Source organism: Eptatretus burgeri, chromosome 13 (genome assembly GCF_056783735.1).
Source record: "Eptatretus burgeri isolate ZD-2024b chromosome 13, Ebu_testis_v1, whole genome shotgun sequence".
Lineage (NCBI taxonomy): Eukaryota > Metazoa > Chordata > Myxini > Myxiniformes > Myxinidae > Eptatretus > Eptatretus burgeri.
Window position 1 is genome coordinate 60,372,073 of NC_140973.1, and position 26,518 is coordinate 60,398,590.

Below are 26,518 nucleotides of genomic sequence, written 5' to 3' on the forward strand. Positions count from 1 at the left end.
GAAACACTGGCTGTGGTGAACCGGGTGAAATTGGGTAAAACTCCTGGGACTTGTGGCATCCATGCTGAACTTCTCATGGTACTGCATTCATGTCGTTGCATGTAGTTCTGTGCTCTGCCTGGAGCACAGGCATCATCCCAACTGACTGGAAGAGGGGCCTTGTTGTCCCTCTCTGGAAAGGGAAGGGTGATTGCCAGAACTGCAACAACTACCGAGGGGTGACGCTGCTCTCAGTGCCAGGCAAGGTCTTTGCTCGGATAATTCTTGATAGGATTCAACACCATCACCTTGAGCGCCAGTGCCCAGAGCAGTCAGGCTTTACTTTACACCAAAGAGGTCAACGATTAACTGTATCTTGCCCTTTCCGTCCTCATCCAATGCAGATGAGAGTTTTGGCAGGGGCTGCTTGCAGCCGATGTTGATCTCTGCAAAGCATTCAATTCAGCGAATCGGGATGCCCTCTGGAGGATTCTTTGTCTTCGTGGGGTGCCACCAAAACTTATCAATCTGACATCTGAACTATATTCTGGTACTGAGAGTACTGAGAGATGTGGTAATACCACCTCCGATGAATTTCTAGTTGTTACTGGAGTTTGTCATAGGTGTATACTGGCCCCCACACTTTTCAGCACTTGTTTGGACTGGATTCTGGAAAGGATGGCAGAGAGATCAAGCTGTGGTGCATCGTTTGGGAATATCAAGATCTCTGACCTTGATTTCGCAGATGATGCAGCCATCCTTGTAGAGACTCTAGATGTCCTTTTGGGGGCACTCGAGGTGCTAAATGAGGAGTCGGAGCCACTGGGATCAAAGGTTTCCTGGGTCAAAACTAAGATCCAGGCTTTCAATGACATCTTGGATGCTTCTATCTTGTCTGTACCTGTTTGTGGTGAGGATGTTGAGGTCACGGTGAGATTCACTTTCCTTGGCAGTGATATTCATGTATCTACTGGCTGTGAGCCAGAGGTCAATAAACATCTGGGTCGGACCTGGGGAATCATGGATTCACTGGATCATGGGGTGTGGCGCTGTCGGTACCTGTGCAGGAGGACCAAAGTCCGAGTCTTCAGGTGCTTGGTGCTTCCAGTGTTGCTCTACAGATGTGAGACTTTGACTCTGACCAGGGATCTGAGACGGAGACTTAATTCCTTCGATACCAGGTATCTTTGGAGAATCCGTGGCTATCGCTGGTCGGACTTTGTGTTCAACGAGTGGTTGCTAAAAGAGACTCAAATGAGATTTCTTACCTGCGTCGTCCTTGAGCATCACATTCTCATTTTCCTGATGCTGACCCTGCTCACCAGATTCTCTCAGCAAGGGAAGCTCGTGAGTGGAGGAAGCCAATGGGCCAACCACGTGCCTCGTGGTTTCAGCAGGTCGATCGGCATCTCAAGGAGATGGGGATGGGCTGGGCATCTGCCTGGAGGATGGTCAATCGGAGGCCCCTGGAGTACCGGCGGAAGGTGGACGCAGTGACACGCTGCTCTGGTGCATGCTCCCATACCTGACCTGACCTGTCTCAGCACCCACCTTGCAGACACTTTGTGGAACACCAGCATGTTGTGCTGAACCATGGTAATGTTCAATTCGGAGACCACTTCATCCAGCGTAATATGACGGTTTTTCCCTTAGCACGCGCTCAACTCCTGCAACCATTTCTGGTGTGTCAGCTGCGTGAGGCCGGCCCGATCAAGCAGCGTCTGCCACACTCGACACTCCACTTTTAAACTTCCTGTCCCAGTGATACCATGCCGCAGCGATAAACATGAGTTACCACATTGCATTTTCATTCTGCGATGGATTTCCTTGGGATTCACACCCTCACTTCCCAAGAAACGGATAACAGAAGATTGCTCCTCCCTGGTGCATACTTCGAAGGGAGCCGGTCTTCGAACTGCTCTACTGATGCCATATGCTCAATGTTGCCAGATCTAAAACAGGCAAAACACCACTCTTGCCTATAGATATAACATACGTCGTCTACAACTACCCACATTACATTCTCAAATTTATATCGCCATTTTAAGGTTACTTATTGACTGTCTCTCATTTATATATATATATATATATATATATATATATATATATATATATATATATATATATATATATATATATATATATATACTGTACATATGTTGGTTCACGAAAATAAATATTTCACGAAAAAAATAAGTGACCACTATATACGTTATTGGTGTGTATGTGTTGGGTCGTCGATCTAGTCGAAAAAAAAAAAATTAAAAAAATTGTTTTTTTGAGATTTGTTCTACCCTTATTATCAGTATTTAAAATGGCGATTTCAGTTAATACAATGGCGATTTCGATGAAACTTGGTTGGTAGGTTCATACCATGACTGAGTTGTGTGCAAATGAGAACCGTTGCTATGGACACCACCGTTGCCGAGCAACAGGACTTTGAAATTTTAGAAAAATCATTAAAAAAAAAAAATTCGAAAATCAAAAATCGGGCAACGAGCGACTGTGGGCAGTACATTCAGCTATATTGTCAAAATTTTCCAGCCGGATCCTATGAAAACCGTTGGAGAAGACAGACTTTGAATGAACGCTGGTCAAAAACAATTAAAAAAAAAAAAAACGAAGTTCGTTATATCTCAGAGCCTATGAGTCAGATATACATGAAACTGGTATGGTAGGTTCATGGTATGTCCTAGTTATGTGTGACAAAGAACCGTTGCTATGGACCCCTCCGTTGCCTAGCAACGGCCGAAAAACCGCGAAATGTGGGGGTATTTTAATGAAAAAACAATCGGCAGCATTAACCCTTGAAGCTGGAATCATGAATTTTCTTGTGCTTAATCCTCAGGTCATTCCCACATCGAACGGGCCCATCGTGTCAGGTTCTATTGGGTAGGCGACTACCCATGTCCGCCTACCGGCTTGTCTGTCTGTCTGTCCCGAGCATAGCTCCGTGGGTTTTGATCCGATCCTGATAAAATTTTGGTGGGAGGTTTATATCATGATCTAGTTGTTTTCCTGAGAATGGGTATAATAGTGCACCCATTATGGGCAGAGCCACGCCCAAAAAACGTGTTTTTAGGGGGTAGCCGATTTCAATTTGCATCTTCTCCTAGGGGGTTTGTCTAATCTGGCAGGGATTTCAGTATTTGATTAACCCAATGGCACCTGCATAGCCCCACGGAGCTCGATTTTTCATTTTCGTCCCAAGGTCAAGGTCACAAACTTAAGGCGCTGTCACACCTTGACGATTTAGCCAGCGTATGCCGACATGAAAAATTTGTCTAAAACGCTGGCACACGTCGAATATGTTATGGGTAAGTTTTGTATACGTTAAGAGCACGCTGAAAAACACTGCCATACGTCGTAGTACGCTGGCTTTCATCGTTGTACTTTGCGGTTGTCCTCAAATTTTAGCATGCTTGAAATTTTACGACGTATGCCAGCGTATGACTCACACGTTCCGCAATGCTGGCCATAAGTTGTAGGCATGTTATGCGATCGTTGACACACGTTACTTGTAAGTTACTCATAAGTCGAAACACGTCAGGGTAATGATTAGCGTACCCGAAACTTATTTATAACCTACGAGTAACGTGTTGTAGGCACGTTACATGATCGTTGACACACGTCGAGGCACATTACTTGTAAGTTACTCATAAGTCGAAACACGTCGAGGTAATGCTTAGCGTACCCAAAACTTATTTCTAACCTATGAGTAACGTGCTTTGAACCTATGTGTAACATACCTCCAACGCATATTGACGTATTTAATTGACGTCTACCGGACGACCACAGAACTTACTGAACGTGTTTCTAATTTACAGCTCCGGTATAATAGCGTATTGGCAGCGTTTTAAAAAAAAAACAACAACAATAACTTCCGATATTTCATCCCGTTACATCACATCCGATTGCCTCTTCAGTTTGCTCGTCTTATTCTTAGTTCCTCCTCTGTGAATATTTTCTGTTTGAGGATATTGTCACGTCAACGTCGAAACTTAAAAGCAAATGTCCGAATATATTTTCAAATTTGTGATAGACTTAAAAAAAAAAAAACAACTTCAGATATTTCGTCACGTGCCTTCACGGAGCCAAGGAGAAAAAAAATAAAATGTGCCTTGATGGTGAAAATAAGTTTCGGGTATGCTAAACATTACCTCGACGTGTTTCGACTTATGAGCAACTTATAAGGAACTTGTGTCGACGTGTGTCAACGATCGCATATCGTGCCTACAACTTATTCCCAGTGTAGCGGAACATGTGAGCCATACAGCGAGTACGTCGTAAAATTTTCACGACGTACGAGAGGTACCACGAACTATGACAGCGCACTTCATCGTTTTTCAGCGTGCTCTTAACGTATACACAACTTACCCATAACGTATTCGAAGTGTGCCAGCTTGGTTCGGCAAAGTTTTCATAGGTCGGCATACGCTGGCTAAATCGTCAAGGTGTAACTGCAATGTTGACACTTTCAATTTTCAGGCGTTTATGATTTAAATCGGCGTGCAGCAGGTTTTTAACAGGCAATGCCACGAGTTCGTCGGCGATACGTGCAGCGCGCTATGCCTAAGTTAAACTATCGTTGGGCATAGGTTGTGAACGCCGACAACAGGCTAAGCATTCGTTGGTATAAGTTATCTATAAGACAACGAAACATTCTGTGCCCGTTACTAATATGTTATGCATACGACCAACATGTTACGAATACGACCAAAACTTTAAAAAACAAAAAAAAAACATCAAAATTTCAGCGTACGCCAACGTTTTACATACATTTTTATACGTTGCCATTGCTGGCTAAATCGTCAAGGTGTGACAGCGCATTTAGAAAATTGCGAACTTTGACATAAAAATCATATGACCGCCCAAACTTTGAGAGCTTGGATGACAATTTTTTTTTATGCATAATCTTGAGGTCATTCCCCACCTAAAGTCTTGGAACCATTTTGCTCTATTTCGAACACCTTGCCCGTGGCGCCCCCTTCAACTTTGTTTTTACGCTGATTTCATCAAAGTATGGATAATCCGAGGAGTGCGAAATGCCATATGGCCGATATGATGTTATATTGTTCCTGGAATGTTCCAGAGGAAGTTTTGCACCAAAGGTCATAATCCTTGACCTTTGACCTTTAAAGTTCACAAAGGTCAAATTTTCAAAGTTGTGGGAATCGAACCGGGTTTTCGACCTTCTTCGACGAACTAACTCCAATAAGGTATAGCACGTATCCTGTTTCCTTATTTTAATGTCCACAACATTGTTTTGTGACCTTTAAAGGTTATGCAAAGGTCAAATTTTGAAAGTTGTTGAACGAAACCGGGTTTTCGACATTTTGCAGCTGATAACCTGTCACTCGTACCACATCATGATCGTTTTTATAACTTGGTCAAAAATTATCACATTGCCTCATCCTTGACTTCTGAAACAATCTACATCGTCAAATACCGCTCGTGAACCATCGTCATCTTCAGACTTGTTTTATTTATTTATTTCATTTTCCTGTTTATACAAAACAAAAATAAAAATTTACCAAACACGATCCACTCCATTATGTCAAGGCTCTCCAGGTACAATGGTTGATGAGCAAGTCAGTGGTCTATCACAAGAGTAAAAAAAAATAAAGATTCTTCAGTTAAAGGATAAAAATCATGGTGGGAAAACAATACGTAAAAATACTGTAGTTTTATTAATCAACAACTCCCCTCCCTCTACCTCCCCCTGCCCCTACCCTCACCCTCTACATCTCTCCCTCCTCCTTGTTAGATATTAACCACAATGTAACAAAATAGGAATTTTGTTGGAAAGGAAACGACCACACCCCCCCCCCCCAAACAAAAAAAAATAATAAAAATTCACAACTCATTCTACAAATGGCTTTCACTTCTATGGTCCAATTGACCAAAACCAAAACCTGGCCAATGACCCTCGTAGCCAAATTTTATTCAAACATGACATTATATCCACATGATCTCTGATGAACTGATTTCAACCCGTATTTTCTGGTGTACAAACCACGGCCGTGTGTTAACCGCATCCATGTTTTTCACCCTCAAAAAAATTAATATATTGATCATTTTATTTTCTGATCTTGATCTAAATACGCTTGTACATTAACATTGTAGGCAACAAAGTGACAGAGGTACAGCTTGGTGTTGGCTTAGTGATTAGGGTGGCGGCTTGGGATCCTAGGGTCCTGAGTTCAAGCCCCGTTGGCCGCTGAATTAATACACCAGGGGGTTGACTCAGCCTGTCATCCTTCCGAGGTCAGGGAAATGAGTACCAGTGTGTCCTGGTAGAGGAGCACTGCATCAGCGACACAGTCGTGCTTCCAAGAAATGATAGCTACCCCGGCAGCAAAGCTGCCATATTCAAGAAGAAGTGACAGAGGTATCAACATTCTTACTCCCGTGTCTACTTAATTCCGTCTAACAGTCTTATTGACATTTTCAAGAAGTTGAAGAGAGAGGAGAGGATACCTATAAGTTTTTGTTTTTCTTTCTTATTTTTTAACACGATGAAGAGGATTTTTTTTGTTGCTAGAAAAAGGAAGAAAAGGGATTCATACTGGTATCATTCATATTTCTTGTGGATTTGTGGCCTTGAAAAAGGCCGTTTGGGTTTGATGAAGCTTTTCAGGTGGGGTTGACTGCATGTCATCCTTCAGAGGGTGGCAAAATGAGTGCCAGCTTGCTGGTATCCTGTGTCGGAGTGGCGACCCATCCAGGATTGTACCCAATAGCCAAGGAGACTGCTGAGGCAGAACCAACACTCTGCACAAAGTTTGGTCCCAATGGATGGATGGAAGCTTTTCAGCTTAACCCGAGGAAATCCTCATCAATGCTTTCCTTGTCAAAGACGGCACATAACTCCTTGTCCAAATCAGGGTAGAGCAAGTCCCCATCGCTGTCCATGTTGCCGTCACCATCATTTGCAGCCTCCTCCTCCCAAATGACGTCGTCCTCTGTGCCATCCATGTTGTTGGAGATGCAGTATTTCAGAAATGCTTACTTGATGATATCCGACTGCATTTCCTCCCACACCTTGACGATCCATCTGGCCAACTACTCCAGACAGCAAACGTGTGCTCCCAGTCCTGGACCAGTCCCTCATCTATCCACCCCTTCCACTTCACATGAACAATGACGCCAGCTGGAAACTTGTCTTTGGGCAGTCTTCCTCTGGAACATGACATACGGGGAAACATGCCACCGTCTGTGGTGCAGGCGAGCATGAAGGTGAATCAGTCCATCTCATGACCAGAAGTGTTGATCGTCACATTGTGCTCCCCATTCACTGTGATGGTGGTCCTCGCGAAGCACAGAGCGGCCCTTCTTGAGGATCATGTGACCGCCCCCAGCCTGTGGTCGGATGCACGTAAGTTTGTGTGCAAGCTTATTTGAGGTGGGTACTCCGTTATTAGACTCTAGTGAATGTGAATAATTCCTCTTTTGATGTGAGACCAGGTATTCTTCTTTTGTGTTTAATGGCGTTTTCAGAGCCGCGAGGCTCTATATATACGGCACACATCTAAAGTCCGGGTGTCTCCAGGTATCACTATTTCATTTCAGTACACGGTTATTAAAATGCTCTACAAACTCTTAACCTGAACCAATTTTCAAAATTTAAATGATGGAATTAAGCTTAACAGCAGTTCCAACTGCAATTAAAAAAAAAAGTGTTCATTTGGAATACAATTGAAATTCAGCATTGATCATTTTCAAGACTGATTTTTTTTCCTCGACCCATGTGTTAACAACATCCCCAACTTTTACCTTCTTTCACCGATAAAAAAAAAATGCGGCTTATACACTGGAAAATATGGTAAACTCATTAATATACAGTTTCCTCAGCTCTGGAGTGTTGAACAAAAAAGAAAAATAAAAGGAAGAGATTAAAATATGACCTCACCTCTAATGAAGACGTAGATGCTCGTGGCTGCACTTTGTCTGCTTCCACCATGCTTTGCGTAATGACATGAGTAGTGACCAGTTTGATTGGCGAAGCTTGAAGGCAAATGCAGTTTCAAACAAATGGGCAGTTTGTTGTCCTTGCACTGGCTCTTGGTGACTTGACCTTGAGCTGCTTTTGGGACATCCCAGCTCAGTGTGTCATTTCCACTGAAAGCACAAAGGTAACGAGAAAACATTCAAAACAATCGCACCATCGTATCATATGTCAATTCAATGTTTATGAATTGCTAGTACATTCCTCTTCCAGAGAAATTATCACAGGAACACCTTTGTTTTGAATCCAAATTCATGCAGATCAATGAATGAAGCAACAGTGACCCGTTTGTTAACTATGACGTCATCCAAAGACAATGCATCGTCATCGCCTATATGCTCTGATGTCAGGAATTAATAACCCAGATTAAAAAACATGGTTCAACAGTTACAGCTTTACAAACTCTTTGGTTTGACACAAACTCCTCTTTACAAACAAAGATACAAATAAGATTAATCACATTGAAAGGAATTTTGAAAAGCTTTGATATCAGCCGTCGTCAACCCTCAAGCAAGTCACATGATAAGGATTTGTTATCCTTGCGAGGATTCTTCTCAAATACCGCATTTTCTTCTGTTGCAGATGCTGGAAATTGAACAATTTGAGAGTTCCTGCAAATTCTTAAACAAAAATTGAACAAACAAAATAACAATGTTAGCAAAACATATAAACTGAGCTATGTGGGAAACTGCATGAACCAAAAATTTGTTTTCAAATGAAGCCTTACATGCACGTCAGTTCAAGCTGGTCATTTACATCGATAACACGATCATTCGTCACTCCAAGGATGATGGGCCTTGACCGGGACCGCTTGGACCAAGCTGCAAAGGGAGAGAATAAATAAATAAACAAAGCAAAATAATTAAAAAAATAAAAGATGCAGAGACACATCCTGGCTACAAATATGAGCACAAGCCACCCGTCCAGATGTGAGCTGGCACCATAAATGCAAGGTCTACCGAATGGTCCTCTAAGGGATCCCAAAGGTTTTCTGAACACACCTCTGAGGTTGACATCGTTAATAGACCCAAAAACCGCCGCCAGAGACACCTGCAAAGGCAGGAAGTGAGTGCAGCATTTGAGCTGGGATTGTATTTGTATAATGTGGCACAAAACGGTGGTGCCTGGTGATAACAATAGATTGAAGTTCTGGCAAGGCCTGCACCACCTGGAGCTATTTTTAATCACATTCTGCAAAGGAAACACCATGTGTGTTTGACAGGCTATTGAAAGGCCCTCTTTTACTACACCACTTCGATATCCCATTGTTTTGGGGAGGATTTGTAAAGTATTTGGCTTGTTTCAACTGCTAATGCTTGTAAATTTTCAGGTTCACTGGTAGTTATTCCTGACGCAAGACCAGATCAATAAAGTTCACGTCAACAGGGATGCTACCTTCAAAAATGTTACTCAAAATGAGATAAATGCCAATTAGACGTGTCGCACGATGTTTAAACAATCATCAAGCATTAAAAAAAAAACTTCTAACCATCATGAAGTAAACATCATGAAGTAGACAGCATAATGGGATGAGAGAGAAAACAAGGATTATTTTACATATGAACCTGGGATTACAACAGCATTGCAGAAAACAGACCAAATGAAACCCCCTCAAGCCCCCTGAATTGAATACTAAGTTGGCCAATTGAATTCAGTAGAAACTATCAAGTTTAGCAATGTGAAGGTTAATATATGCCTTTACTGAAAACCGCTGCTGGTACATCAAATGACCAATATGACTCGCTCTTTGCAATTCTGATAATTACAAATTGTTATTTAATAACGTCATGGTTTCACCCACACTCTACATGGATTGTCATGACAAGTTCAAGATCCCACATGCGAGGGGCACTCGGCCTTGCACAGGACGGCCCATCACCCATATCCTGCGCTCTTTCCGTGCGTGATGTAGGAGCCAAATGGAATTCAATTGCGTTGTGGAAGCCACAAAATTAAGTGCTTTGTCAAGATCAAACACAAACCGCAAAGTTAATGTCAGTGGGATCCAATTACAACAATAAGAGAGAATGAACCTTTTGCGAAAATAACCACCTGTGGAGCACTTCACCACTCAATAACTTCGGCATTTGCACTGTCAAGTGTAGCGGCAAGGCCTGTGATCCGGCATCCCAGAAATCTAGCCAAGCAGATCACGCGAGGAAGGAATTATTGGCCCAAATAATGTTGGCTACTGCAGCCTAACATGAATCTCCTGGATTAGAATGTCCCTAATGGGGTTTTTAGAAGTAAAACCCAAGGTTCCTGGGCCTACCCCTCCTTCATCACTCATGCACACCCCTGGTTTGGCCTTCGTGAAGTTTGCAGTGCCGAATCTTTGTGTTTGAAAACTCATTGTCCATTGCGTTATATACTTTTTGTGCATGAAAATGCTAAAAGCCGCTTGGACAACCGTGCTCATATCACACTTTCGCCACAACACCCATTTTCCCTTTAACATGTCATGCTAATGATTCTGGAACTGTGATGACTGTGAGCAGCCGTCCTACACGTTACGGGATCATCCAGTTTTACACCTAAGTGTTGAGCGACTGGTTTCATACCATCCCAGAACGCCATTTGTCCGATATTCAGTATTTTGGTTTATTTCGGTCGTGATGCCAATCATCATGACACAATGTGACCTTTACGTGTTGTAGAAGCTGGCTCAGACATATTTTAAAAATTAGAAATCTCATCGCTGGTTTAAATACTTAAAACCTCATTGCTTCAGGGACTTTGCACCTTTGATTCCCACAAGGGGTGCTGCCGCTTCACCTCGCGAAGGGGCCTACGGTGGCCCCCTTGACTTCTGCCTAAGTGTTCCTGTTTTTCTCATGAGAGCTAGTCACCCTCACTGCAATGGATTCAAACTTCTTCAATTTGTCAGACATCAACCACTCTGCAGTGAGTGAATAAAGCAACTTAATCCTCATGTTATAAGAAACAACAAAAATTGAAAACCACATTTTAAAACCTTAAAAGTGCTTTGTCGAGTCCGATTTATCAAGCACATTAACATCAATGGTTGTCCGATGGACACAGCTCTGATATTCCGTCTTTACCCCAGGGAAAGAAATCATGAGAGCATTTCATCCCAAATGTGAACTTCCTGACAAGAACCAGCGAATCCACATTTCTCGTTAATGCTGCATCACGTTAAATAGCACCATTTGCCTTTCCTCTTGGGTAACACCTTATCAGGATCAGTCATTGATGCACCATGTGTGCTGAAGAGGAGCCCATTGCATGGTATATTTCCATTTCACTTTAGAGTGACACAATGAAGCTGATTTCCTCATAACACCAAATCTCACACAACACAAGACTCACTCTGTCTGATCTCGATAAACGTTCCCTTTTCGCTGTCCAAACACCACACCTGCATCACATCGGCACTTCGCAAGCTTGCAGGGTGTTGCATCAAGGAGTTGGTGTGTGCACTATGCCATCCCTAGAATAGATGTTGAGATGGGGACCCATCTGCCTGTATTCACTGGTGGATGTTCAAGAACACCTGCCTGTGTATTTCGCAACGAGTAGGCCATTGTGTGCTGCCAACCTGGCTAAATTCTAAATTCCTACCCTAAATGTGCAGTGGCCATCAACAGTTCAGCTACACCGAGGCAACCAGCGGATACAATTTTTTGTAATCTATTGCCGGTCCAATAATGCATTGCTTAATGACAACATACTTGCCAAACATCCTGCCTGAGTTTCCCTGGATTGTCCAGAAAATTGATTTACTGGTGTCCCGGGATGTGCACAAATTATGTCCTGGCCAAGTCGGACTCGCATACAAGGGGTCAGTGTCTTAGTGTCAATGGATGGTGCAGGGCTAGGCAGGGGCCTGGGCGAGCCCATCAGGCAGATTCTGCACAGAATCCGTGCCCACATACATGTGTGAAATTAACAGCCTGGTATGTCGGAATGGAGGAGAGTGGAGAAGACAATTGCCCCCTGCCTTTTTCCAGGAGGGGTATGGGGGCACAAAGTGCCTCATCACGCAGATGCCATAAAATATCTGACAACATTGCCGAGCCAATCGGGAGTGCAATAGGCTTCTAAGATGCATCATATCCTTCGATTGCCAATAATTTTTAGGAGCCTTTAGTCGGCAGACCTCAAAATTTCCTCAAAAGGATTTCCCCAATTCCGCTTTGTCCTGTATTCAGTCAATGGAGGCAATCTTAAACAGCCAGATAGCTACCACAGGTGGTGCTGTTCTGTTTACCCATTGGCTTTGTGTGGTTGCCATTGTGCCTGTTATTCAAAGTTAACAAACAAAGCTTGTACTCAGTTTGTACAATGTAGATAGTACTCGGAAACGCAAAGCAAGAGCTTGAAACAATAATTCATATCCGCAGTTTTTTTTTTTTTCATCATACGTACTTCTGGTGTGTTGTCTACCATAGCTTTCTACTTGTGCTTACATATTTGATTATTACCAAGAGTCTACTTGTTATCCCGCACAAATTGTACAGAATCTTGTCCCAAGCACGTATGTTTAGGGAAGAGTGTTGGTGAGGTAATTTTTTTTATTTTTTTTAACTTTGTCTGCCTGCCTGGCAGTCAAACAAAATTTAAAATTGTTCCAACAAACTTACTGTTTTAGGGACATCATAAAGGACACAAACAACATGCACGAATGACTAATGTAATGTGCTGAATAAGGTGGTGTAAAAGATGCTGCATCAACAGAGATAAACTTCCAATTCAATGGGTTTTTTATACAGCCTTTAAAACTTATTTTATTTCAATCAAATTTTATATTTGAACACTAATCGCCTTTTTGTTCTTCCACAAACCTTCAGTTTAACAGTGCTAGTCTGTCTTTTATGCCGTCTCGACCAATAAAATTTCCCTTGTGTCTGATGATGAAGTAACAGTGACATTCAGACAAACATGGCGGCGCCCAGTGATGCAGTGCTCGAGCTGACTTCGTCCAAAAGATCTGTTTGTTTAGGGCATCTTTTTCTCAAAAATCGTTTCAAAACCGTCAGCTTCTCCGAGAAGAGTTGCCAGAAGGTTCAGCTCTGGACTGTTCTGTTTACCCATTGGCTTTGTGTGGTTGCCATTGTGCCTGTTATTCAAAGTTAACAAACAAAATTTGTACTCAGTTTGTACAATGCAGATAGTACTCGGAAATGCAAAGCAAGAGTTGAAAAGACCCTTCCCAAGTCCTTTTTCTCAAGACTGCATGGGATAAGGTATTCTATGAACTCTCTAGTTGTGTTTGTATCAGCTTTACCTGATACGCGACCTGTTCACAAATGTGCCACATGTGGACCACAAAAACAAACAAACAAAAAATCCCCAATTTACTTGGTATACAGAAATGTAGGTTCATGGGGGAGCTACATGAATGGGAGCAACAGGTTCACAGACAGAGAATCAAAGGGGAATGGGAAGACAAAGAAAGACATTGCACAAGATTGGATTAGGGGCACAAAACAAAGGAGCTGCAAGGGTGTCAGTGAGTTGAAGAGAGCAGGGGTAGGTATGTCATAAAGCATGAGGTGATGATGAGCAGCATTCTTGAAGAACTGGAAGAAGAACCACAAAACAACAGATCCAGGGAGTTGATGGGATATCGGTATAGGATTCTGTAAGAATACTTGGGACTTGGATAGGTTGGGAGAAGATGCAAGGATGAGCGAGTGTCTTGGATTTGTTGCCTCCAAGGGAGAAAGATGAGAAGCATCTGCACCAGCACAGAGTGAGGACCCATACTCCATGATACTTCAGATGAATGCTTTGTACACTGTAACGAGCACCAAGTGACTCACGATTGACATAGCTCTGTGGACAATACCAAGGAATCGCCCGTGCCTTAGGTGCCAGTTTGACGATGTTGTCCACCCAAGACAGGTTGGGACCGAATGTGAGGTCTAGAAACTCCAAGGATGACACCTCTTCCAGGGGTTGTCTAGAGAAGTAGATTGGGGGTTGGGGTGGAGGGTTTGAAAGCCGATCCTTGCAGGGGAAAAGAGGGCATGGGATATTTCCTGTGTTGAAAACATGTTCCAGGTATATAGCTGACCGATGACCTTTTTTCCAGATCGCACTGAGGATTATACAGGGGAGTAGAGAGGTCAATGATGTAGAGTTGTAGACCAAGAACAAATTTGGTCTAAAAGCACTTACTTGTGTGATATCACCCTCAAGAGGGAGATCATAAGACAGAACGCCATCAAGAGCAACTTATTGTTTCCAATCATAGAGAAAATCTGACACTAACCAAGTAGAGGACATGAATAACATTCGGAGACAGCTTCGAAAGTAAGCTGGGGTGCCAGGCAATACTGAAAGTTTGACAGATATCCAGATATGCCCTTCATCCCATTTGTAATTTAGTTCATCCATCCATTGTTGCGTTAGAACACAACACTCTATCTGCGGAACATGAGGAAGATAATGTGAAGATTCCATCTGATGAAGCGAGTGGAACAAAGCTCATTTCAATTTTATTTGGTTTGAGGGACAATGGTTGATAGGAAACCATTTTGTTTCATCCAAGCCTGATGTTGGCTTAATGGCTAGAGTGGTGGGCTTGGGATCCGAGGGTCCTGAGTTTGAATCCTGCTTGGCTGTTGAATTAGGACCAGGTGGAGTTTGACTCTGCCTGTCATCCTTCTGAGGTCGGCAAAATGAGTGCCAGCTTGCTGGTATCCTGCGTCTGAGTAGCGACTCGTCCAGGATTGTGTGCAATAGCCACGCATGTTTAGCCACACAATATAATTTTTTGTTATCGGAGGAAATTTGGATTGATTTACGCATGTTTAGATATTTTTTCAGTAATTCCATGCAATACAAGGATTGTAATATCTTGATCAATAAATAGGCCATGAACGTTTCTTGGCTAAACAGTCGATCATCGCCCCTCTCTCCCGGTGGGTTGGGCCCTCTGCAATTTCCTGGGTTGCCCTATGGTTAAGACCGCCCCTGCTTCAGTGTAACCACCAGATTTCTTAAAAAGAAATAGGACTGCGCATCCTGAAGCTCACCTGGATCAGGAGCAACAGTCACTCAAACCCCTGCAGACCCCCTTAGACCCTGATTTTTTTTTTTTTATTCCGTGACCAAACTTTGGCACATCATGGATGGTGAAGGTTGGCGTCAAGTTTCATTGAAATTGTGTGTAGTTTTGGAGAGAGCCTATATGAATTTTGGAGGGGGGTCAAAACCCCCACAGACCCCCCACCCCCCAGACCCTGCTTTTTATTCCATGAACAAACGATGGTACATGAGTGATGAAGGTTGTGGTCAAGTTTCATTAAAATTGTGTGTGTAGTTCCAGAGAAGAGAGCAAATACCTATTTGGGGAGGCTCAACTCCCCCCCCCCCTCCCCCACAGACCCTTCTCGACCCTGATTTTTTTTATGCCCTGAACAAACTTTGGTAGATCACAGGTAATGAAGGTTGTGCTCAAGTTTCATTGAAATTATGTGTGTCGTTTCAGATGAGAGCAAATACCTATTTTGGGGGGGCTCAAAACCCCACAGAACCCCCGAGACCCTCTTTTTAATGCCATGAACAAACGTTGGTACATCATGAGTGATGAAGCTTGTGGCTAAGTTCAATTATAAACGTGTGTTTGGTTCAAGCAATAATGACTGGTGATTACATACTCACTCACTGACTCACTGACAGAGTGACTTACAAACGGACTGACTCACTCACTCACTTACGGACGGACGGTGCTCGATCGCATTAACTCATCGGACTAATGTGCAGGTGAGCTAAAAATGGGGACGTGAGAGGTGATATACTTACAATAAGCAGTAACAATTAAAATCAGAAGAAAATAAATCCATGTCACCACATAATTATTATTCTCACACAGTAGAGTCGACCCTTTGAAACAATGCTGGAATGAAGAAGAAGCACGCATTGTACACCATGGCCAGAAAGTCGCTTTACACCTGATAAATGTCTTGCATCGCCACCCCCCCTCCCCTCCCATGGCATGGCATGGCATCCCCCTCCCTCTGGCCTCCCCCTGCCGTGCCATGGCATCCCCCTCCCCTCCGGCCTCCCCCTGCCGTGGCATGGCATCCCTCCCCCCTCCCCTCAGGCCTCCCCCTGCCGTGGCATGGCATCCCCCTGCCGTGGCATGGCATCAGTCCCCCCTCCCCTCTGGCCTCCCCCTGCCGTGGCATGGCATCAGTCCCCCCTCCCCTCTGGCCTCCCCCTGCCGTGGCATGGCATCCCTCCCCCTCCCCTCTGGCCTCCCCTGCCGTGGCATGGCATCCCTCCCCCCTCCCCCTCTGGCCTCCCCCTGCCGTGGCATGGCATCCCTCCCCCTCCCCTCTGGCCTCCCCCTGCCGTGGCATGGCATCCCTCCCCCTCCCCTCTGGCCTCCCCCTGCCGTGGCATGGCATCCCTCCCCCTCCCCTCTGGCCTCCCCTGCCGTGGCAAGGCATCCCTCCCCCTCCCCTCTGGCACCCCTGCCGTGGCATGGCATCCCTCCCCCTCCCCTCTGGCCTCCCCTGCCGTGGCATGGCATCCCTCCCCCTCCCCTCTGGACTCCCCCTGCCATGGCAAGGCATCCCTCCCCCTCCCCTCTGGCCCCCCCTGCCGTGGCATGGCATCCCTCCCCCTCCCCTCTGGCCTCCCCTGCCGTGGCATGGCATCCCTCCCCCTCCCCTCTGGCCTCCCCCTGCCGTGGCATGGCATCCCTCCCCCCCTCCCCTCAGGCCTCCCCCTGCCGTGGCATGGCATCCCTCCCCCCCTCCCCTCTGGCCTCCCCCTGCCGTGGCATGGCATGCAGCAACACTGACTTAAGAGAATGGTGGTGTTTTCAGATGCAATGAGTGATTAATTATTGTAAGTACGATACTAAATAAAACCTGTATTGTGAATGAGTTTAGAACGAATGCTTTACTGGGGAGGGGTGAGGACTGAGGAGACTTTCAGGGGCAGCCTGTACAATAAGAGGTTGAATAAGAACCGTACGTTTTACAAGCACGCGATAAGAACCGCAGTCGAGTACCGACAATGAACGAGGGACGTTCAAAAAGTTCTCCGAACAACGCGCAGTGTTAACTCGCAACAGTCCAAGAAACGCCGTTTTTCATTTTATTTCTCAACAAGTTAGTACGAACAATAATAATAATAATAATAATAATAATAATCTGTGGTAAGAATTGATTTTTTTTTTTTTACGACATCTGTATGAGGAATTCGATTATTGCCGCGCTGTTTGTGGAAATGGAAGCATCCTGTCAGAGTACGTTTTGAACAATCCTCGTATAAAATGTGAGAAAAGTTAAAGTTCGTAGTTAAACCCAAGTTCGCAATCATGAAGAAAAGCAGCTCCGCGGATCTCCGCTTGCTCAAGTTCCTCAGCTGGAAGGCTCGGCGGGGGCGGCGGCACGAAGGGAAGGCAGGTCGGGGCCGCCTCGCGCGCTCTTTCCCGCTCAGCGCGCGCCCTCAGAGCGCGTCTCGCGATCCGCGCCTTTTGTCTCCTCGTGGCGTCCGCATCATGCGTGCTTCGTGCACCTCAGGTCGTGTCGCCTCTCTCCACATCTCGGTTTGAGTATCATGAGCAGAAGAAGTTCTGAAGATTCTCTGAACTTTGAAAGGATATTCATCTTGGTATTGTTCGAATGCCGTCTGTAGTAACACGGTGTGGAAACGATTTTAAGGAATTATTCAGATGCCTCTTTCTGCTCGAACTTCGGAACAAAAGGTATTATTTATTTAAATCTCGACCTTTTAAAAATGACACAAGTCGAACGTAGAACTGCGTACTGAGTACGGATTCGGATCCGACTACAACGGGCACGAGGAGGGGGCGCGGCATTGTGGAGCACACAGTCTTCCGGGGGGGGGTGTTAAATATCCGAATATCTTTGGCAGAAGTGAATATTGAAGCTTCACCTTGGTTGAGGATAAGATTTAACGCCATTATCCAAGTAAGAGCCTTCCTGGTCTGCAGCCACTGTGACGGTCCCCGGAGATCACGACATATGTCCTCACTGGTTTAAAATGAGTATATATATATATATATATATATATATATATATATATATATATATATATATTGGGTTCAACCCATGTACATTTTATTGAGACACCCTGTAAATTTGAAGAACATCAGACAAGGAGCGAAACAGCGCTTCACCCGTCCGCGCACACCTCACTCACCTGCACTCGGACATCCCAGGAAGGCGAGCGACAGGCCGAAAAGAAGTGGAAAGTGGTGCGGTCTGAGTCCGTACATCGCGGCCTCACAAGCTCCGTGCACCGGTTGCCCCGCACCTCGAGTACAGCCACCCTCGCTTCCCGATGGGTAAAGACAGCGAACGCTCGGTCCGACGGGGACCGGGACAATACACGCACGATCGCCCGTCAGGGATGAGCTCGTGTTGATCATTAATATGCATGAGGGTGCAGCCAATCAGGCGGAGAGCGCGCATCGGACACGTGCGCACGGGGCGGAAACTGGGCGAGTGGAGGGAGGAGTCGTGAAAACATGACACGCCCTCCCTCGTTCGCCTCTGAATTTTGCGATTTGGCGTAAAATACCGTACATCTCGTGGCGAACGTGCAATTAATTAGATCGTACTTTGATTGAAATGAAATTATTTATTTACAGAAAACCATGTTTGATCGGAGGGGGTTTCTTTACTGCGATTGAAGAAGAGGAGAGTTAAGACGGTAGTAAGGCAGCCGGGTCTGTCACTCACCCAGTAGTTAATGCATGGAACGGTCTCCCTGGAAAGGTCGTGGCAGCAGAAACAGTCAATAAGTTTGAATTGGAATTAGACAGGTATCTGGAAGCATATTGGAGATAGAGGGGTATAGGGATGTTGGCAGAACTTTTAGGTGGCTTGAGCATTGATGGGTGATTATGTGCGTGTGCACGGGTTCTGTCGGTGGGGGTCTCACCAGCGGGTGGTGTTTTAGGTTGCATTCATTAGGGGGATCAATTACAAATCGACCAATCTAGGATTGTGGTTGATGTTGCGTTTTTCTCACCCAAGAACTGCGTTCGCCCACTCCAACCCTCACCCCATCCCCCAATGACGGAAAGAAAAAACTGCAAAACAAAACAACAAACAAGCACACACACACACACAAAAAAAAACATTTTGCATTTTTTCTGGGGTTTTTTTTCCATAAAATTGGTCAATGCTGTTGATAAATTGGTCTAGTGTTGATGCGGCGCAGGCACGATTGGCTGAATGGCCTCCTCCTGCATCAAGATTCCAATAATTGTGTATCTTTCTGATTAAAAAAATAAATAAATTATTCCCTTCCTGCTGTGGGATCAAGAACTTTAAAAAGGGACCCGGTAATGATTTATCGACGACCATTTTAAGCACAATTACAATACGACGGTTCGAAATACAATACCATACAATGACTTGTATACTGTGATTCATATTAAAGTCAGTTCAAAGAAGGCACGGAATTCCCCAGCAATGCTTGGAAGATCTATCTCTATCTCTATCTCTATCTCTATCTCTATCTCTATCTCTATCTCTCTCGACGATGCGCGTTTGTTTTCGGGTCGCGAATGAAAATACATTTCACCAATGAAAGGATTTTCTCGAACAAATGTTGTTAATTGTAACGGATTACCCGTGAAGGTGTCAAGCAGTGCGAATTTCATCAATAACGGATTCATGGCAGGCGCGACCCCTCGACCCGCAGCGCAGTGCAGAGAGGTACCGAGAGTGAAAGGGGCGAAACCATGCGTATCGCCAAGAGGAAATGCATTAAATTTTTATCGGAGTTATTTCACCTTTCCAGAGTTTTATAAACTCAAATGCGTTTCCATGACGACAGAGCCGATTGTTTGGGAGTCACGTGCGAGTTTATAACGATTTGTGTATGCATCTTCGATGAGACCAAAACCGACGGGGAGTCGGTCTGGTCTCAAACGCTGAGGATGTTGCGCAGAGGCGGGAACGAATCAATGTATGTGTGTGTGGTGTGTGTACATTGTGTGGGAAATGAAGGTGTAAAAGCGTGAGATTTATTATTATCGGCTTAAAAACGAAGGTAAAATCAAATGATGCTTCAGGTACAGCTTTACCTCAGGTGAATATAATCCGATTGGTGTTTCGAGCACGGTAATCTCCACACGTGCGTTCACTAAACCATCGGGAGATTAAATGGTTATTCAATGACCACCGACAACGAGTTCTCTGGTGGATGTTACATGGCTGATTTTCTTTTATTATTTTTATGGGAAACTGACAATTGCGTTGAGGATATACACCGCCCGAAACGCGATGACAAACTCGAGTGCCAGTTCCTCTACCCTGCGTCATCTATATGTCTTGACGTAATCAGCCACAGAACCTTGCGTTGTGGGACTCTCACGACCCTCTGACGTTCATATAATTATTTACTATCAAAGCATTTATCACTCGCGTACTCCATGTATCTTCAAATATAATAATAGACCACAGCAGGTGAATATGACTTACAGAGGCAAACGACGGTGAAACTCGATTTGTTTACAGTACATTTGTCTTTGAAAAAAACAAGCTCAAATGAGCGAAGATCCTCGTCCTCTTAATGATGACGTCATAAAAACGAATATGACGTCATTATGATGTCTCAGGTTTGCGATAAATTATCTGTGCCAATGCCTGGCTTGATTCCCGCAAACAAAATTCAAACAGCTTGCCGAGTTTCAGAGATAATGGCATAGGCGATTTCCATTAGCGGCGATATTATGACGTCAACTTTTTTTTATAAGAAGAATTTCCAAAATTGGAGATGGTTACTGCCTGCGCGTGGGCTTTCTGCATATACGTGACAAGTTTCACGAAGATCTGATGAAAACTCTGGGTTGTGAAACAAAAAATGTCAAAAAATAGGAATGACGTCATAAAATTGATATGACGTCATAGTGATGTATCATATGTGTGGTAATTCATCTCTGCTAATGCCCTGTTCGATTCCCGCAAACATAATTCAAAAAGCTTGCCGAGTTTGAGATAATTTTTTTCGGCGATTTCCATTAGCAGAGATATTTTGACGTCATAACTTTTTTCTAGGAGGAATTTTCAAAATCGGAGATGGTTACTGTCTGCGCAAAGTATTTTTACATAAATGTGCCAAGTTTCAGGAAGTTTCGATGAAAACTGTAGGCTGTGAAAAAAAAGTCCACAAGAAGAAAAAGAAGAACATGAGTGAGACTTAGAGATCCTTCACGAGGATCAAAAAATCAGTCATATATATATATATATTATATATATATATATAATATATATAATATATATAATATATATAATATATATATATATATATATATATATATATATATATATATATATATATATATATATATATATATATATATATATATATATATATATATATATATATATATATATATATATATATATATATATATATATATATATATATATATATATATATATATATATTAGCCTGGTGTTGGCGCAGTGGTTAGGGCAGCGGCTTGGGATCCAAAGGGTCCTGAGTTCAAGCCCCGTTGGGCCACTGAATTAATACACCAGGGGGTTGACTCAGCCTGTCATCCTTCCGAGGTCAGCGAAGTGAGTACCAGTGTACTGGGCCGGTGTATACCCTGGTTAAAATAGGTGTACCATATCCCTGTGTCGTAAGAGGCGACCAGGGTTGCGTCAGGAAGGGCATCCGGCGTAAAACATGTGCCAAATCACGATGCGGATCATACAGATGATCCGCTGTGGCGACCCCAAACGGGAGCAGCCGAAAGAAGAAGAAGATATATATACATATATATATATATATATATATATATATATATATATATATATATATATATATATATATATATATATATATATATATATATATATATATATATATATAGTGTTGTGGTTACCAAATTCGCAAACCACCATTCAGGTCCCTTAGGTGAGGTATCTCGGTAAGTACATGTGTAGTTAGGCCCAAACCCGTTGTCTAGTGGGAATACATGTCATTTATGCGTGCTGCAACTCTTCAGGATAGCCGTTTTTCTTTTGCTATCTTTAATTTGGACCAACCGCCATGATTACCACCACAACCACAACATCAACCACCAACCACAACGCCGCTTCACCACAACCGCCACGACCTTCACGTCACACCTCGCAACCGTCGCATCGCCACCGTTCTTGCGCCGCCTGTGGGTACCGGTGTTGGACTCGTGCAGGGCGCGCGCCGAACAGCGTGTACAAAATCACGGATTTTGTGCTTCAAAAACGGATCAAAAACGACATGCCCACTTTTTGCCGTCCAATCGGTGAGCGAGGGGCGAATTGGCCCCGCCCCCAGGGCGATCGATATATGCAAATTTATGGATCAAAAAGCCTTCACGCCCACTTTTTCTCGGGCCAATGGGGAGCGAGGTGAAAGGTCGAAGGGAGGGGGGGTCAAAGATGAGAGGGCGAAGCTACGGGGCTGATAAAAGGACCGTGTTCGTCAGACCAGAGAGTAAGTGGAGTAGGAGAGTAGGAGAGGAGGAGAGTAAGTGAGTAGGAGAGTCGAGAGGGAACAGAGAGTCAAGACTTCGCGGGCGGTGGAGTTGGCAAGAAGGAGCTGGTCGTCGTGTGCGTTGGAGTCGGAACGGAGGGGACGGAGCTGTGGAGAGGCGGCGAGGGCAGACGAGGGGGTGCTCGCGTCGTGCAGGGAGCTGCACCCCAGGGAGGCCGACAGCGTGACCTGGCCGAGGTGGAGACGCTCGTCGCGGGGCAATAAAAATCCTCTATACCCCGAGCATCAGCAACCCCCTCCTGTTTCCCCCCGCGCTGAGATAGTGCGACCAAGGGGGCCCCTTTCCCACCCCCTACCAGACACTGCCCGCGAGGCCCGCGGAGTTGAGGCACCATCGCCGCTCCGCGTCTCATCACCAGACGGGTAGGCCCGACCCGGTCTCGGCCTCAGGCCCGCCTCATCTTTGAGGGTATTCTTTTCCTTGGTTTTGGGTATGTGTTGTCGGCGCCGTCTGTGAAGTAGAATTGTATAAGTGTTGCCGTGTGCTCGGTAGTCGGTATTAGCTCTGCATTGTGTTTTCTCTTTTATATTTGCTTTTTGTGTAATATTGTGTTTTTCTTTTTTGTGTGCTTTTGGTGGAATTGAATATGTGTGCTTTCCGTTCGTCGCGAATAAATGTGCTTTGTGTCGAACTGTTTCCCGCTTCGCTTCGTCATTTCCTTCATTGAATCCTCATCTTGCTTCACGTAAAGGGTTGGTAGTGGGCTGAATACGCCCGATAATTAATCGAACCGTCGAGGTCGACGATAACACCGCTCGGTTATCCCGATAGTACGGAACGGGTCGCTTAAGTGGCCCGTGTCCGAAGTCGACCTGCGGCGAGGTGCGATCGCCCGGTCTACCCTCCGCGTGGGTACTTAGGTAGGTCGAATTTGGCGAGCAACCCTATCCCACGCGGGGGCTGATTGGCTCGATCGTGGTGAGACCGAAAGGTCCACCCGTGACTGGTTCCCGGCGTTAGTCCGAGAGGGTCACGACTGGATTGTCCGTCCGGTGGGCGACATGCCGTGATTCGAGTTACGTGGCCGTCAGCACGCCGGCGGGCGCGAATACCGCAACAATATATATATATATATATATATATATATATATATATATATATATATATATATATATATATATATATATATATATATATATATATATATATATATATATATATATATATATATATATATTGTTACGAATTCCGCGGCGTAGGATCGGCCACGTAACTGAAATCACAACGCGTCGCCCACTGGAACGGACAATTCAGTCGTGACCCTCTTGGAACTACCGCCAAGGAGCTAGCCACGGGTGGGGTTTGACGTCACCACAACCCAGTCTACATTCTACCCGCGCGAATCGCCGAATGTCGATATACCTAAGTACCCACGCGGGTAGCGTACCGAAGAGTTATACCATGCCGCAGGTCGACTCCGGACTGGAACCGCTTAAGCGGCTCGTTCCTTGCTGCAGGGATAACCGAGCGGAGTTATTGCCAACCTCGATGGTTCAGATTATTTATTGGGTGTCTACACCCACTACCAATCCCTTACGTGATGCAAGATGGAACTTTCAAACAAAGGAAAGGACGCAACGAAACGGGAAAACAGTTCAACAAGCAATTTTATTTCACACACACACAAGGCAAGCACGTATTCACAGCCATTCAAAAATGCACATACAACAGTCATACAGTAAAAGCAAGCAAAATAGTTACCACCGCATAAAGCAATGTACAAGCACTTATTCAGGTTTACTTAAGACTGGCGCCACACACACATCTACACAAAAAGCAAATAAAAGCCACCCTCATAGGCAAGGGGGCAGACAGGTCCGTGGACCAAATGTACGTGGGACCTGGGTGAGCGGCCAGGTCCACGAGACCGAAGGGGTCTTACCCGCGCCCTCGTGGCACGATGGCAGGCTAGCCGCAATGTCAGCGTCACGTGCCCCTGGCATGGTCGGTGAGCTCCCTTAGGCATGCGTTGCGCAGGCACGTGTTGGTCGGTCGACACCACGGTTGGGGTGGGGAACGGACAGGGTTACCGGCGCTATCTCAGCGTGGATGGGGGGAATTGTTGATGCTCGGGGTGGAGAGAGAGGAATGGCGGACGCTCCATCCCGCTATCGGGGCCTTGGGACCGCACCGACTCCGGCGAACTCTCGCCCCCGAGCCCTCTTCCACGTCCCTGCTTCACTCCGCGACTCGTCCCTCGACCCAGCAACGACAACCTCAACGACGACCTTAGTCTTCACTCGACTAGCCCCCGCAACGACAACCTCAACGACGACCTCAGTCTTCACTCGACCAGCCTAGCCAGCACAGCCCACGCGAGTCGCCTTGTGCTCGCGTCTTTATAGACCGGGGGAGGAGCGTGTATGTAGATTCGCGGATCAAAATGCACTTGGAGGCGGGCCACGCCACGCGACGTTTAGCCCTTGGTCGGGCAAAAAGGGGGCGTGAGCCTCTCCTGATCCGATTTCCCTCCTAAAAGGAGTCCACATGCATCGCTCTTGGGGGCGGGGCCACACCGCCCGACGCTCGCCCATTGGACGGAGAAAAGGGGGCGTGAGCCTCCCCTGATCAGATTTCCTCTCCCGTAAAGGCATCCATTTGTACTCGCGGCTCGACGCCTTCTGCAAGAATCACTGAATGGGCCCTGGGCAGCACGACATTCGGTGTTGACAAGTGGTGTGGTTGGTGGTTGTGGAAGGAGAAAGGCGAAGGTGGAGGGGGTTTGCTGTGGTGGTTTGGTTGTTGGCGGGCGTCGTTTGGGAATTGCGGTGAAGCGATGTTTGCAGGATGGAGTTGTGGAGGTAAAGAGGCGAAGGTGGCAGTGTTTGAGTTGTTGGGGGATTATTGGTCCAAAATAACGATAGAGAAAGAAAAATGGCTAACTCAAAGCGTCACAGCCCAGATGAATCACACATATTCCCTCTAAACAACGGGTGTGGACTAACTACACATGAACTTATCGATATATCTAACCTGAGGACCTTTTTGGTGTATTGCAAATTTCCACAGCTGTAACACTATATATATATATATATATATATATATATATATATATATATATATATATATATATATAGATATATAGATATATAGATATATAGATATATAGATATATAGATATATAGATATATAGATATATAGATATATAGATATATAGATATATAGATATATAGATATATAGATATATATATATATATATAGATATATAGATATATATATATATATATATATATATATATATATAGTTCATGATGAGGGTGAACCGTTAAAATCTCAATATTTTTCCCATCCCATCCCTACATATGGATCGTAACCGATTATCGTACTCCATGATATATTATCCTTCATATATGATACGATTGGTGATTTCATCATAGACACTACATGACCGAAAGTATGCGGACACCCCCTTCAAATTAGTGCATTCGGCTATTTCAACCACACCCATTGCTGACAGGTGTATAAAATCAAGCACACAGCGATGCAATCTCCATAGACAAACAATGGCAGTAGAATGGGCCGAACTGAAGAGCTCAGTGACTTTCAAGGTGGCACCCTCATAGGATGCCACCTATCCAACCTGTCAGTTTATCAAATTTCTGCCCTGCTCAAGCTGCCCTGGTCAACGGTAAGTGCTGTTATTGTGAAATGGAAACATCTCGGAGCAATATCTCAGCCATGAAGTAGTAGGCCACACAAGCTCACAGAACGGGACCGCTGAGTGCTGAAGTGTGTAGCGCGTAAAAATCGTCTGTCGTCAGTTGCAACACTCACTACCGAGTTCGAAATTGCCTCTGGAAGCAAGGTCAGCACAAACACTTCGTTGAGACCTTCATGAAATGGGTTTCCATGGCAGAGTAGCCGCACACAAGCCAAAGATCACCATGCACAATGCCAAGCATCGGCTGCAGTGGTGTAAAGCTCACCGCCTTTGGACTCTGGAGCAGTGGAAACACGTTCTCTTAAGTGATGAATCACGCTTCACCATCTGGCAGTCTGACGGACCAATCTGAGTTTGGCGG

At 44.9% G+C, this 26,518-nt stretch overlaps 1 protein-coding gene across 3 annotated transcripts in view; it reads right to left on the reverse strand.

Annotated features, from left to right (window-relative positions):
- The window catches only part of FLT1 (fms related receptor tyrosine kinase 1), a 139,979-nt gene extending 121,643 nt beyond the window's left edge, over nt 1-18,336 (reverse strand). The window contains exons 1-3 of one of the 3 annotated variants that reach the window (XM_085852679.1): nt 18,137-18,336; nt 8,715-8,808; nt 7,892-8,100 (exon numbers count right to left, since the gene is read on the reverse strand). In XM_085852679.1, the coding sequence (XP_085708805.1) occupies nt 7,892-8,100; nt 8,715-8,808; nt 18,137-18,212 (379 nt within the window). In that variant the 5' untranslated portion in view covers nt 18,213-18,336. Of the gene's footprint in view, nt 1-7,891; nt 8,101-8,714; nt 8,809-8,988; nt 9,212-17,869; nt 17,913-18,136 lie in introns of those variants that run through there. The other 2 variants (XM_085852680.1, XM_085852677.1) reach the window with 2 other exon arrangements.
- Between the last annotated feature and the right edge of the window lie 8,182 nt (nt 18,337-26,518).